Here is a 15,398-nt window from a genome sequence, read left to right as displayed (position 1 = left end):
TGTAATGCAAGATGTTTTACATGTAAAATAGTCCATGTTATTACAGCCTAGTTCTCTATTCAAAGTAGTTATAGTGTTCAGAAACATTTCATATCATTCATGTTCAATACCTGTCCGTTATATACTTTTATAAAAGTCATAAAAGTTATTTTTTAAAATCATGAAAGTTATGAAAAGTAATAAAAAAGTACAAAAACACAACAGCAGAAAAAAATATCTATCTATTTATTGATCTATCTATCTATCTAAATATATATATATATATATATATATATATATATATATATATATATATATATATATATAAAATAGATCATCATTATACCTGGTCCCCTCTAATATGGAGGGGGGGATGGGGGGTATGCCAAATGATAGGGGAGGCTTGGGGGGGCTTTAGTTACAAAAGGTTGAGAACCTCTGCCATAATGCAACGGGACTGGCGCGGAAGACCTGTCAGAATCGGTGCCGGGTAGTATGTCTGGTTTGTATTCATGCTTACCACTTACTACTGATCAGCACTGTACTGTATCAACGACCGAGCAGTAGGTACTGAATCTAATGTAGCAGGTACTGAATCTAATGCAATAGGTACTGAATCTAATGTAGCAGGTACTGAATCTAATGCAATAGGTACTGAATCTAATGTAGCAGGTACTGAATCTAATGCAGTAGACCTGTCACAGTATGCCTTTTTGGAAGCAGCCGCAGTTTTTACCACACACACGTTCACGCACAACTTATCAACACTATCTTTTACTTATTTATTTAAAAGTAACAACATAACACTCTGATCATGTACTCTTCCTTTCATACCTTCTAAGAAACAGAAAATGTTCATCCATGATAAAAGCCCCCAAAAATATCATGAACCAAAATCTGATTCACGCTCAGAAAAAACTCCATGTCACATCAGACACTCTACAACCCAAAATAACACACAAATCCTGAAGATGGTAGATTTTAGATTCTACACATATGCACTAAAATGGACCAAAAGGTCCTCACTGCAGTCTGTAGCGTAATGACACATTGGATTAGATCCACTACGTACTGCATGTTGTAACACGCATGCACCAACGGCAGACACAGTACATCACTGTTATCCATCTATGGTTAGGGTTGGGGTTAGTGTTAAGGTTAGAACATCCAGTACGTAGTATATCTAATCTAATGTCATTACACTACAGGCTGCAGTGAGGACACACCCAATTAACAGCAATTCACATAAACTATGCTGAAAATAAATATTTAGTCCCCTCTGACACCATTGGAACAGCAGGCCAAGTGATTGTTATTGCTGTAGACTGAAGACATTTGGGTTTGAGATCAAAAGATGAAAAGGACAAGAGAGGTTAGAATTTCAGCTTCTGTTTCCTGGTATTTATATGTAGACGTGTTAAACGACATAGAACATAGCACATTTCTTTCAGACCACCCAATTGGTAGATACTAGGAAATAAAAGCTGAAATCCTAAACTCTTGTCTCATATCCATCTTTTGATCGCAAACCCAAATGTCTTTGGTGTACAGCATAAACAAATGAATAGGCCTTGCCGTTCCAATAGTTTCAGAGGGGACTGTACTGTACGCTCCCACTGATATCATTATTAATGCAACTAACTAACACTATTCTACATATAAATGTAACCCTTACCTTAACCTCAGTAACCAAATAATAATAAAAATTCTCACAAGGGCTCAACTCAAATGAACTAACTCACACAACTGATATGGATGTACACTGATCCAACAATCATATCAGAGACTCTTACGAAAAAGTTCTAATCACATATTAACCTCATCACACAGGACATTAGACTTCATCTGAACATATTGTTTTAAGCCGCCACTCACTCTAATGAAGACACAAAGAAAACATTTACTCACAGATCATCACACGGAGTGGACGGAGCTCCATCCTGTCACACTGATGAAGGACTGACTGATCAGTGGTCTGTGTTAAAGCCACTACACTTCCTGTGTTCTTACACACAGAGAGAAAGACAGAAAGACTTCCGTTCTGGTCAAAGTTGAGGTGCTCTTTTCATGTGAACCCAGAAATTATAACAACAATTTGCAGAACATAACTTTATTCAACTCCTGAACTTGTACAGTTCCTCTGCTACTTCACTCAGGTTCATGATTGATCTCAACAAGACATCCAGTGGACCTTTCTGGAAAGCTTTTTATCTCGTTTGATTGAATAAGCAAGCTAACTCTTTTAAAAGAATGAGGTCTTTCCTAAATCAAGAAACTTTTCTATTCTGTCAGATTAACTTCAGGTTTTGGGTTTGATGCATTCCATAAAGATCAGAAAAGTTCATTGGTCATGATGTCAGAACCTCCTATGAAGCTGGGAGGCAGGGCTTCTGCTAGTCACAAAATGGGGTTCTTAAATGTACAACCTAGATGTGATCACTGAAAGGGATTCCAAGACTTAGATTTTTCCAATAAATCTGTACGTATTTTCATCCATTTTATTTGTATGTAATAATAATAATAATAATAATAATAATAATAATAATTCCTTAGATCAATATAGCGCTTTTCTAGGCACTCAAAGCACTTTACATTGAACGGGCGGTGGGGGGGGGGGTTGTCTTCTCAACCACCACCAGTGTGTATGATGCAACAGAACACCCACTACACACCATCCATTGGTGGAGAGGAGAGGAGAGTGATGTAGCCAATTCAGAGATGGAAATTATTAGGGTGTCATGATAGATAAGGGCCAATGAGGGAATTTCGCCAGGACACCAGGGTTACACCCCTACTCCTTACAAGAAGTGTCCTGGGAATTTTAATGACCATAGTGAACCGGGACCTTGAGCTCACTGAGTGCTGTTAGTGTTTACCACAGAAACTAGAGTGAGAACATGCAGGTGTGGCTGTTTTAATTTTGGCATTACTGAGAATGTGAATGACAGCATTTCCTCATTTCTCACACAGCTCAACTAGAATAGAAACCAAACCACAATAATGTTTCATGTCTTAACTGCTAATCATTTAAAATGGGTAATCATTAAAATCATTTAAAATCACATATCTTGTTTATCACATATCATGGATAAACAATTGAAGACAAAACACAGGTTTATATAAAAATATCTTTGTTAAATATAGGTGTGCACCAATTATTGGCACCCTTTAAGTTGATACTTTGTGCTACCTCCTTTGACAAGATAACAGACAAGAGTCTTCTCTTATAATGCCTGATGAGGTTGGAGAATACATGGCAAGGGATCTGAGACCGTTCCTCCATACAGAATATGTCCAGATCCTTCAAACGCTGGTGGACTCTCCTCTTCAGTTCACCCCACAGGTTTTTATTTTTTATTTTTATGTATGTTTTGGATCATTGTCTTACTGTAAGGTTTTCACTCAATATTTCTTGATATTTGATAGAGTCCATGATGCCATGTATCCTAACTAAATGTCCAGGTTCTCTGACAGAAAAACAACCCGAAACATTAAAGATCCACCACCATATTTAACCGTGGGCATGAGGTACTTTTCCATAAGTCTACCTCTCTGTGTGCACCAAAACCACCTCTGGTGTTTATTACCAAAAAGCTCTATTTTGGTTTCATCTGACCATAGAACCCGATCCCATTTGAAGTTCCAGTAGTGTCTGGCAAACTGAAGACGCTTGAGTTTGTTTTTGGATGAGAGTAGAGAATTTTTTCTTGAAACCCTTCCAAACAGCTTGTGGTGATGTAGGAGACTTCGGATTGTAGTTTTGGAGACTTTCTGACCCCAAAACGCAATTAACTTCTGCAGTTTTCCAGCTGTGATCCTTGGAGATTTTTTGTCCACTCGAACCGTCCTCTTCACAGTGCGTTGAGACGATCCAGACACACGTCCTCTTCCAGGTTGATTCAAAACATTTCCAGTTGACTGTAACTTATTAATTATTGCTCAGATGGTGGAAATGGGCATTTTCAATGCTTGTGCTATTTTCTTATAGACATTTCCCATTTTGTGAAGCTCCACAACCTTTTGCCGCACATCCCAGCTATGTTGCTTGGTCTTACCAATTGTTATGAATGACTAATTGAATTTGGCCTATGTGTTACCTCATATTTATCTTGGTTGAACAATTTCCTGTTCATAGTCACCCAGGTGTACTAAAAATGTAAAATATCAATGGGAATACACTTCACATATCATTTTCTTACATGAATTCATAAGGGTGGCAATAATTGTTGCACACCTATATTTAACACAGATATATTTTGGATAAACTGTGCTGTGTTTGCAATTGTTTGATATCCATGAGAGCAGAGTATTTTCGTGATTTTAGTTTTTTAACAAACGATCAAAAGGTTGAAAAATAAAGACAATTGTTCACAGCATTCTTTGTTCATATTTACCAAGAGTGCCAATATTAATGGAGGGCACTGTAACTGCAATGAATGTGGCTTTACTGAGGCACTGAGCTTCAAATATGAACCGAGAGTTATCATTATGTTTTTTATTAAATATACTATATACTCATGAAGTCATGGTAAATGTGTATGATGTCTAATAATCTAACCCAGGGGTGCCCACACTTTTTTGACTTGCGAGCTACTTTTAACATGACCAGTCAAAGAGATCTACCTACGCTAAAAATGCGAAACATATATTTACTCATATATATACTGAGTAGACTTCAAATATGTATACACACACAATATATGTTCATGTACCTTGCATAACTGCATGAGCCCTTATGGCACACTACAATTCAGTACATTTTTGGTCATTACCTTACTCTGATGACTTGCACTGAATAGAATCAGCCAGGGTTGCATAGTCCGGACAGTAGCTGCTGGTAGCCAGCCTCAAGCAGGCCTCCAAATGATGATCAGTCATTGTGGAACGGTATTTGGACTTAATAATCTTCATGTGGGAAAAGGCTGACTCACATAAATAAGTAGAGCCAAATAATGCAGTCAAGGAGGTTGCACATTTCCTCATGTTTGGGTACTTTTCCCCTGTGAGGAAGTTCCAAAACTGTCCATGAGCCCTGGACCTCAGCTGAATGTCAGTCTGTAGTTTCAAAATCTCATCCTCCACTTCAGACGAGTTCAGGTGAAACAGCGTTGCAATTTTCGATGCGAGTGAATCAACCTCAACATTGTCCCTGAATGGGTAGCACATGAATGTAGCGACTGGCTCCAGTAAAGCAAAGTCTTGAAAGCGTCTGTCAAACTCTGACCGACAGCTGTCAATCTGCTCCGTGTAGCGTGCAATGTTCAACTGCGCACAAGCCGCAATTCCGCTGCGTCTCCAGATCTGACGCGAGGTTTCGTAAGTTCCCAGAATCATGGCGCTGCAGCTTTGAGGACAGAAGTTGCATTTTCCGTTTAAAGGCATTAACTGAGCTGATCACATTGACCACGGTTTTGTCTTTTCCTTGCAGCTCCGAATTAAGCTCATTTAACATGTTGGTCAGATCGGTTAAAAATGCTGGACTTGGGTCCAGCAGCCACTGATCATCATTGAGTTGGGTGCATTCTGCATGTTTAACAGCAAAAAGAAACTCGCTTATCTCCGGACAGAGCTCTCGAAATCTCTGCAGGAATTTACCCCTACTAAGCCATCTCACGTCAGTGTGTAGCAGGAGCTCAGAGTGGTCGCAGTCTGCCTTCTCCAGATGCGCACGAACAGCCGTATTTGAAGTGATCTAGCACGTATAGAACAGGCGATCTTTGTTGCCACATCCACGATCTCTTTCATGTTTAGCATTTTTGCTAAATAATCCACTCTTAGCCCGATTAAGACCATACTTTGATTAAGAAACTACCATGTAAACAGCTATTTTTACTTACCTTAATCTACTTAAGGTCACACTCGAATTAAGCTCTAATGGAATTAAGACAGGTGGAGTACTGCTGTTTTAGTCGCATTACGGACGAGTATTACAGACATGTAAACACCTTCATCACATTATGAACGTCGTGTGAGAGTTTTCACCGCATTTTACGACAGGACACGATCACACACGGCAGTTTTACGTTTTACGGTGAACAAGAGAGTTCGGCCGCGTCCCAAACCGCATACTTTCCTACTATAGGCCTGTAATGTATCTCGGCTACTATATAGACGGTAAGTACGCGGTTTGAGACGCAGCCCACGGCTTCAAGCAGTTGTCTATGTGCACGTATAGCATGACAAATAATTAACTGCACTTAAAGCGTTCGTAAAAAATAAATGAGATAAAAACAACCAAAACTGTATACGGTACCATAACGAAGACCAACTATATGTCCATACGTGAAATTCTGGAGGGACGTCGGACGGCGTGGCGCGGTGACGTAATGACGTGGGCTGTTAATCTAATTATGTTCTATAACATGTAAAACGGGAACATGACAGGAGTATTCTAAAAGCGATTCACGTAAACATCTTAATCACATTATTATCTTACTCAGAGTAAGGTCAATAATTAGATTACTGCTGTCCATGTGAACGTAGTCAGTATCGTAGTTTTTATGAACAGTCCTAAAGTGCCGCTCCACATTTCCCTTTTTCGGAATAGCAATGGTAGCTTGGCAGATCAGACAAACGCACTTCGAATATGACATCGTGGGAAAAAATCATCCTCCCATTCCGCATGGAAGTGATAAGTCTTCGGTTTCTTGCTTGATCCCGCTACCTCACTCATTTTGTACCCTTTCTTCAGTAGGAATAAATTGGAAAGTTAACTCAGTGATTTCGCTCGATAGCCTTTAGCGCTGGCGCGTTTGATCGCACACGCATGGTGAGAGAAAAGACGAGATCTCAGACTGGCTGCCCTCTACATCATCGCTAACATCTATTTTTTTTTTTTTTGAATGGGGATCTACCAGCACTTCCTTTGCGATCGACCGGACGTATTGGGCACCCCTGATCTAACCCTTTTATTTATTACAGTATTTGGTGAAATGAACTTGACTGGTTTATATCTGTGTGAAGCTGCTTCATTCACAATAATATTATATTCTCTTTTTCTTATTTCATTATTCATTACAAGTCATCTGGACCTCCCATAGAAGTTTGTGTGACAGAAGACAAGACAGCACTCACACTCCGCCCATCTAGTTAACTTCACATCATCTCCCCACACACGCAGTAGTTTAGTCATTGTGTAGACTGCACACGTGGGTCTGCGCTACAGCTCCATTTCACACACACACACACACACACACACACACAGGTTTTTATCACATATTACTTCTCCCTGCTGATCCACATCCCCAATAATCACACTACACACACCAGATAAGTTTAAAACAGAACATCTTTATTTACGTGTCTGTATATTTGTATAGTCTGTCTTTGTTTGTGCTGTAGATTGTCCGCGTCCGTCTTCCGGGTCCAGTCCGCCGAGACTACAGCAAGAGGGAGGAGATAAACTCCTGTCCTATTTCTGCACCAGTGTTTATGTGTCTGTGGGAAAAGGGGGACTTTTATTGAAATGAACATGAGGAAGGTGATTAATATGTGTGTATGTTCACATTATGATCATATTATATGTTAATGATGATGTATACTTATTTTTATGTGTGAGGTTGTTGTATTCATAATAATAATAATAATAATAATAATAAACTTTGATAGAGTGTCTTTAAAAGCAGCTTCTCAAAGCGCTTTACGCACAATAAGAAGTACACAGAAAAAAATGAAATAAATAAAATTTAATAATAATAATAATAATAATAATAATGAAAAAGTAGACATCAGCAGTCAAATGCAAGTTTAAAAAGTAAGTCTTAAGTTGAGCTTTAAAAATGCCAAAGGTCTGAGCTTCCCTAAGTTCGAGAGGAAGAGAGTTCCAAAGGGAAGGAACATAGACAGAAAAAGCCCCGTCACCCATAGATTTTAAGCAGGTTTGTGGAACAGTTAACAGATTACATTGTGAGGAGCGCAGTCTGTGATTTGGGGTGTAAGGAATTAATAAAGCAGACAAGTAATGAAGAGCCAAACCATGTAATGCTTTGTATGTCAGCATCATAATTTTAAAATCAACACGGAACCTGACCGGGAGCCAGTGCAAGGGCTCCAGAGCAGGAGTAATATGATTGTATTTCCTGGTCCCAGTCGGGATCCTCGCAGCAGAGTTTTGAACATATTGGAGTTTATTGATTGTGGATTTAGAAATTCTGACGGTAATCCAGCCGAGTGACAACAAATGAGTTTATCAGTTTTTCAGCTATAGAGAAGTTTAGCATAGGGTGCAGTCTTGCTATGTTTCTGAGGTGAAAAAAAGGATGCTCAACAGTGCTCTGTACAAAAGAATCAAAAATGTAAGACCGGTATCAAAAATTACTCCAAGGTTCCTCATTTTACTTTGAGTCTCTAGAACAGAGCCATCAACAAATAAAGACAGTGGACCAGCTTTGAGAATTTGCTGACGGGAACCTATAAGCATAACTTTGGTTTTACTGACATTCAGGTACAGAAAATTATTATTCATCCACGTTTTTATCTCAGAAACACAATCAGAAAGAAAACAGACATCAAGGTTTTCACCAGATTTTGAGTGAATGTAGATTTGGCTTTCGTCAGCATAAAAGTGATAATGGAGGCCGAGCGATCGCAGCAAATGCCCAAGTGGAGACAAATAAATATGAAAAAGTAAAGGGCCTAATACTGAAACCTGAGGAACACGAGTGAGCACAGAGCTAGTGTCAGACCTGTAACCACCCATAGAAATAATTCATACTTACCTGATATTTATTCTTTATCATGGCTCATGCCAAATGGGCGGAGCTTCAGCTTTATAAGCGGGCCACTACCCTACATGCGGGCGCTGATGGAAAGTCCGATTCATTTCCGCGAACCGGTTCTTTCTGACGGTTTGTTTCAGTGAACCGGTTCATCGGTTCCTTTACATCGTCAAGCAATGGTGTCACTACATATTCCTTTTCTAACAACTCAGTGTCATGTTGTATCAATGAAACTGCTGGCCCAAATTTAGCCTATTACCCAAAGACACTTAAAATTCAACATAGAAGCAAATACTCACATCTGTGAACCCAGTTGGAGATAGAAATAAAGACACCAGCCATGAGTGAGAAGAAGCAAGGGTCCAGATTTATTGGTTCCGTTCCACCTCACGAGATCCACACCGATGAGAATTCTCAGAAGTGATCTTACACCTGGAGCTCAAGCTCCAGTATTTATACTGTATTTACACAGTAAATAACCAATATATCTTAGAAAGACTATGATATCAATACCAATAGGGTTAAAAAAGAGCTCATCTACATTACCATGATGTTTAAAAAGAGGCTTATCAAATTTACCATTATGTTTTGAACGAGGACTTTCTGACTACCATTATGTTTTGAAAGAGGACTTTCTGACTACCATTAGGATTGAAAGTGGGAGAGAGAGAAAACAATTTAGAGAGACCTTGGTCTCACTTTTATCTCGCGGGGGGGGGGGGGGGGGCAACTTGACTCAGCTACCCTTATAAATGGCTCCTCATGGTTTTCTCTTAAAATTAAGGTCCCCGTCTACACCACACCTGACCCTTCCTTGCGAGACAAGAATCTTCACCATCTGAATTATGAGTAAGTTTCTTTTGCATTTTTCTGTATTTCTGGTTTATAATTTACTTTCATATTTGCTCTATATCACTATTTTATGTATGGTTATACTGCTTGCAAATGGTTTACTGTACTCCCTACTTCATAATATCATTATATTATCCTTCTAATATCCTACATATCCTACTACTCTTTATATTACCCTTATAATATCTTAATACTCCTTTTTATTATTCTTATAAAGTTGTAATGTTATGTGTGTGTGTGTGTGAGAGAGAGAGAGAGACAGAGAGAGTGTGTGCGTGTGTGTGTGTGTGGGTGTTATGTCTGCACGCCTTCCCTTGACTGTACGAGAGTGTGTGTGTTTCTCAGCCTGCACTCCTCAGCTCTTATATTTCTCTGTGACTAATAAACCATAGTGTGTTACTCTTAAAGATCTTAAAGTGTGAATCCAATTCATCAATATCCGCCTAATACCGCTTCTGTGTGTCTAGGTGCCCGTTGTCATTTTCCTTCTCCCTTTACTGGAGGGGCTGGATTTGGATCTGAACACTCACTATCAGCTCGCGCATCTCACTGCTGGCATCATGGTGCTACTTAACATTCTTCGCAGCACCCCCTCTGGAAATGGAAATGCTGCCCTCCCCCCCCCCCCCCCGGGGTGCCCCCCGCAATACAGAATCCACCCCGTGAATGTGTGTATTGACGCCTCTACACAGACAGACCCTCCTTCTGACCCTCCCTCCAGCTTTCAGTCTGAGGATGATGTCACCTTCTCTGATCTGGGCTCTGACCATTCTTCCCTCTTCTCACCTGTCAGTCTGCCGTACTCTCAGTGTTCTCCTTATTTCACCCTTGCTGACTATCCCATGTCCCCAGGACGCACCCCATTTTCTTCCCCCTCCCGCTCTCCTCAAGATTACGCACCCACCAGTCCTGTGAATTTTCAATAAAATTACATATTACTCATACTAGGTCTCCCTCAAGTTTATTTCATGTCATTTTTATCCACAACATTCCCCATCTGAGGCTATAAAGCCTCATAAACTACCTTAATTAAGCGGGTATCTGTGGAGAAACTGGTTCTGCTGCACCCCATGGCCGTCCCTCGCTAGCTGTCTGTGGATTACTCTAACGAAGCTATAATTCCTTCGCTCATCCTTGTAATCAAATGGGTCCCTTACAGTAACCACTTCTATCCTACACTGATCAGGATAGGAGCTGAGGAGGGTTTGTAGACCTGGTGGGAGACGTGCTAGCGGTGTGCGCACCGGGGCTTCATAGTAGATTGGCAGCTGGAGAATGGGCCATAGGGCCCCCTACGTCACATTTATTTTGCACCGGACCCATGTAGATGTACCTAGCCATAACTCTTAACCCTTAACTTCTCCTTTCAACTATATATATATATATATATATATATATATATATATATATATATATATGTTATTTCGAATCTAACTACCTTGATTATACGTTTGTTTGCCTACATCGATTATAACTGTGATTAACTGAGTTCCCCTAATCATTTATTACCACTACTACTGCCGTCGCTAGTCTAAGTATGAGTGGCCACTACAGTAACTACTTGATTGGATCTACACGTCCCTATCTTTCTCAACTAGGCCTGTCAGCCCACAGTTTTGTATTTGTCGGGACCTGGAGAGTCTTGCTTCCCCCCAAAAAACAAACCCCAATCCTTCGCAGTCAGGGGTGGGCGAAAAAACCTCCTATGAGGAAAAATTCCCACTCTGCCAGCACTATGTGCTTGACAGCACCATTATACTTTTCTCGTGCCTGATTACGTCACACTTTGTTGCACATCACAGATCATACCCCATCACATATCATATCACATATCACAACATTTTATAACAATCGACATGACAGTATCTATCGGCAGTATCTCTCTGTATTCTGGTTGTCTTCAGCTCAAGCACTTTACGTACTGTAGAGAACCACCCTTTGGGGAGAGGTTAGGCTAGCACTTACACCCAAGGTATGGATCATCACATCTTCTTCTCACCCCTCAGGGTTCAGTAGATCTGCAACACAGATGAACACATACAAAACACCAATAGGTCCCGTTTTTCTCGGATAGGTCCAGTTGGCCACTACCTTGTACAAACGGGTCCTTGCGCTCCCTTGCGCTGTCCTGGCTCATGTCCCGTCTCATGTCCTCATAGACCCCCCCAGTCTCGCTGGTGTTGCTGCTGTCGCTACTCATTGTCTCCCGTCGCATGGTCTCGATCACCACCCCCCGCTGAGGCGGTAACGCCTCACCCTTAACAATGTACTGGCCAGAAAAGGAGGCAGAGGACATCACCATCCGTCGTGCGCAGGGGATCACACAGCAGGCCACCAGACCAACAAGGAGAAGGAGGGCGAGCAGGGACACTCCCAAGCGGGTCAGGGCAGCAGTCCAATCTCCAGAAAGAAACCAGGAGAGCCACGGCGGGAGGGGGAGACTAGACCCAAAGCCGGAGTTAGTCGCTTGCTCCGCTTGGAGGGCCTGTAGTTGACCCAGGACCTTGGAGAGAGCACCCTCAGAACCAGTGTGCAAAGGGATCACAGCACAGCACTCGGGACCAATCATTGCACAGACACCCTCCTCAGGGGCACGCATCTGGTCCAGGACAAAATGGTTCTGAGCAGCCATAAGGGAGGTGGCATGGAGCTGATCACGGACCAGTCCGAAAGCACTCACCGAGTAGTTAATGAAGCGTTGCTCGTTGTATCACATGTAATTAATCCATGCCACGTTGCAGTTGATCTGCACAGCCGGGAGCAAAATAGACGCTACACCACTGCCAACGGCCTCCATGGCTCTGTAGCGAGCAGGAACGCCGTCGGGGGTGCCCCCAAAGTCAAGATGGATGGTCTCATCAGTGGCCCAGTCAGAATAGCTCGCTGCACCAGCGTCACAGACATACTGAGTCCACAGGGCCATGTCGCGGCATGAATGGGACCGGCTGGATGACGGTTGGTCAGCCACCAACAAAACACGGGTCTTACCGTCCAACCTAACTGGGGCGCAGCACCCCTGCCATTCCGCAGGCAAAGTCCGGCATACACGTTGGCCCCCACAAAACCAGAAAACATCCACAAGGGGAACAGTACCAACACTAAGATCAGGTAGGGGAATTGTCACACTGGGGGTGCATGGGGATGAATCACAGACAGAGAGGGTCTCAATTTGCAAATCACTAGCGAACAGGGAGACATTACATCGGGCAGACACGTTTCCCACAGATACACGCCAACAGAGGAGCAGAGGCAAATGGGAAAGAACAAGGGCAGAGACGGTTGGACGCGGACAAAAGTCGACACTTCAGTGGAAACAGGGTAAAACAGGCATGAGGAGCTTGCATTGTACATCCACGATGGGCGAAAGTCAGCAGAAAGGGCCCCCAAGAAGGCACACAGTAGGACACAAAAAATCAACAGAATAGGGGGTGGTGAGGCATTCCGTGAGGTTCCCCATAGGCAGCATAAAATGGGGGGTGAGGCTACGATCATGACATACGAGACACGAGCAATCCGTCACAGATCGAGCAGTATGGACCATCCATGCCAGATACATGTTACTCTGCTAATCTGTAAGCGAGGTGTTATCGGTGGAGATTGAATAGCGTTGTAATTTCATTCATTTATGTGCGATAGGAGTTGACATCGTGGCAATGAGGAGGGGGTGGAGAGCCCGGGATGCGAAAGGTGAACCTGTACTATCATGGTAAGAACACGCCGTAGTCGAGCAAAGGAACAGTAGCCACAGGGGGCCAATAGTGGGCAGCTCAAAGGAGCACCTACTCGTCCGTGCCATACCAGTAATTCTAAGATGTCCCACGCGAATCTCCGCTGATCAAGCTCGGGAGAAAGTGAATGAGGCCAAATGGGGACTTCTGCCAATCAGGGACTCTTCATGGGCGAGTCTAAGGAGAGCTAGCGCGCACATCGAGCTACGTGAACCCAGATTTAAGCCAGGGGCAGTCCAGGATCGAACATGCCTAATACGGGGATAGGGGGCTGTTCGGGAAGTAGCAACCAATCGTGGGCGAAAGGTGTTATAGGAATCCAGGGCATTATTGAAGGTATGAATAGTCCTTCTGAACATCGGGTCATAGAAAAAGAAAAAGAATGCTATTAGCCCTGCTGCAAAAATCACCCTACACCCATATGCGCTACTATCCTGCGGAGCTCGTGCCACCGGTCCCCTCCGGAACCGGTGGTAGGGCAGTGTGCAAGGATTCATGCGGAGACTGAAGCTCAGGAGTAAGCCCAGGTAAGCTCAACTGTGCTGCAAGGGACTGCAGCGTATGCAAGTCAAATAGGCTCAGAGGCAAAGCGGGGTCGTCAAGGTCCTGACAGAGAGTGGCAATCATAGACAGAAAATCCTCGTCCGATAGGGTTACAAATTCCTGCCGGCTGGTAGCTACGACACGTGTCACTTCTACTCAGGGCGAGAGAACGAGTTCCATATCATAGTAAGGAGTGGAGAGAAGCAGAGGGCAGTTTGGGCTACTGGCATCAGACTGAGACAGTTTATCTAGTTTTTCCACAGCCCGCCGCTTAGTCTGGGCTCGAGTGCCGTAGGCAGGGCTCACGGATGCATCCGAATCACTGTCACTATCGGTGAACACCACTGCCTCAGTGGGCTGCCTTGTACTGACTAAGCCTGAAGTCGACGGTTGTTCGTCGGTAGTGTCTTGCAGTAGTGGTCCCTTACCTGGTTCGGCGCTGCTGCAGTGGTTCAAGTGATACCAGTAATTCCTCCCCTGAACTTTCACAGCCGTGGGGGTTGCAGCGACCACGGTGAAGGGTCCTTCCCGGCGTCCCGCGAGGGGGCTCTTCCTCTTGAAGATACGAATGTATACCTGGTCCACGGGTGCCACTAGACGCACGTCCTCCCGTACCTCGTTCTCTCCACGGACTGCCTCACGAACCTGTGAATACAAATGTCTATGGATTTGGGTGAGGGTTCGCACATAATCCTGCATTTCGTCCTCCAATTGTGCCAAAGACGGCCCTGTGTATGGACCTCGGGTGAACACCATGGGCATTGGGCGCCCAGTAAGCATTTCATGAGGAGTCAAGTGCGTCATACGATTGGTCTGTTAACGCATCTTCATCAATGCCAGTGGTAAGGCTTGGACCCAGTTTAGGTGAGAGCTCTCGCATATTTTTGCCAGTTTACTTAGTAGGGTACCGTTCACCCGTTCCACCATGCCCTGGGATTGAGGATGATATACACAACCTAGCTTATGATCTTCCCCCAAGGCAGATGCAACATTGTCGATGACGTTATTCACAAAGTGGGTGCCGTTGTCCGAACTCAGAAAATCTGGAATACCGAACCGGGGAATGACCTCGCGACATAAAAATTTAGCCGCGGCCATCGTGTCCTCCTTGGAAGTCACAGTTGCCTCCACCCACCTGCTGAAGCGGTCTACTATTACTAGAATGTAGCGCTTCCCTTCTTTCCGGTTGTCTGCTCCCATGTCTACATAATCCATCATTATATGCCGGAAAGGTCCCGTCGGCGGGGGAATATGGCCCAAAGGGGCAATAAAGTTCTTTCGCATATTGTTCTTGATACACACATCACGTCTTTTCAACGCATAGTCCACCATACTGGCCAGAAATGGGGACCACCATTCCTGACGGATTTTTCGGATAGTTTCGGTCCTATGGGCGTGATCCAAGCCACGGGCTTCTTTGATCACGAGCGGGCGGTAACAGGCTGGGGCTATACACAACCCTTCTATGCTGCACCACAATCCAGTACCCGCCTCTTTTTTCGCCCCCCGTTTTATCCATGCCGATATTTCAGCCACCCCTGCGGTGTTTTGCAGCTCCACTAAGTGGGCCACATTGTCT

At 43.3% G+C, this 15,398-nt stretch overlaps 1 protein-coding gene across 1 annotated transcript in view; it reads right to left on the bottom strand.

Moving 5' to 3' along the window:
- The window catches only part of LOC128609487 (carcinoembryonic antigen-related cell adhesion molecule 5-like), a 42,581-nt gene extending 40,663 nt beyond the window's left edge, over positions 1-1,918 (bottom strand). The window contains exon 1 of the mRNA XM_053627967.1: positions 1,888-1,918. Coding sequence (XP_053483942.1) covers positions 1,888-1,918 — 31 coding nt within the window. The remainder of the gene's footprint in view (positions 1-1,887) is intronic.
- Between the last annotated feature and the right edge of the window lie 13,480 nt (positions 1,919-15,398).

This window comes from Ictalurus furcatus, chromosome 7 (assembly GCF_023375685.1).
Source record: "Ictalurus furcatus strain D&B chromosome 7, Billie_1.0, whole genome shotgun sequence".
Lineage (NCBI taxonomy): Eukaryota > Metazoa > Chordata > Actinopteri > Siluriformes > Ictaluridae > Ictalurus > Ictalurus furcatus.
Note: the sequence above shows the minus strand (reverse complement) of the source record. Positions and strands in the feature narration are given on the sequence as shown.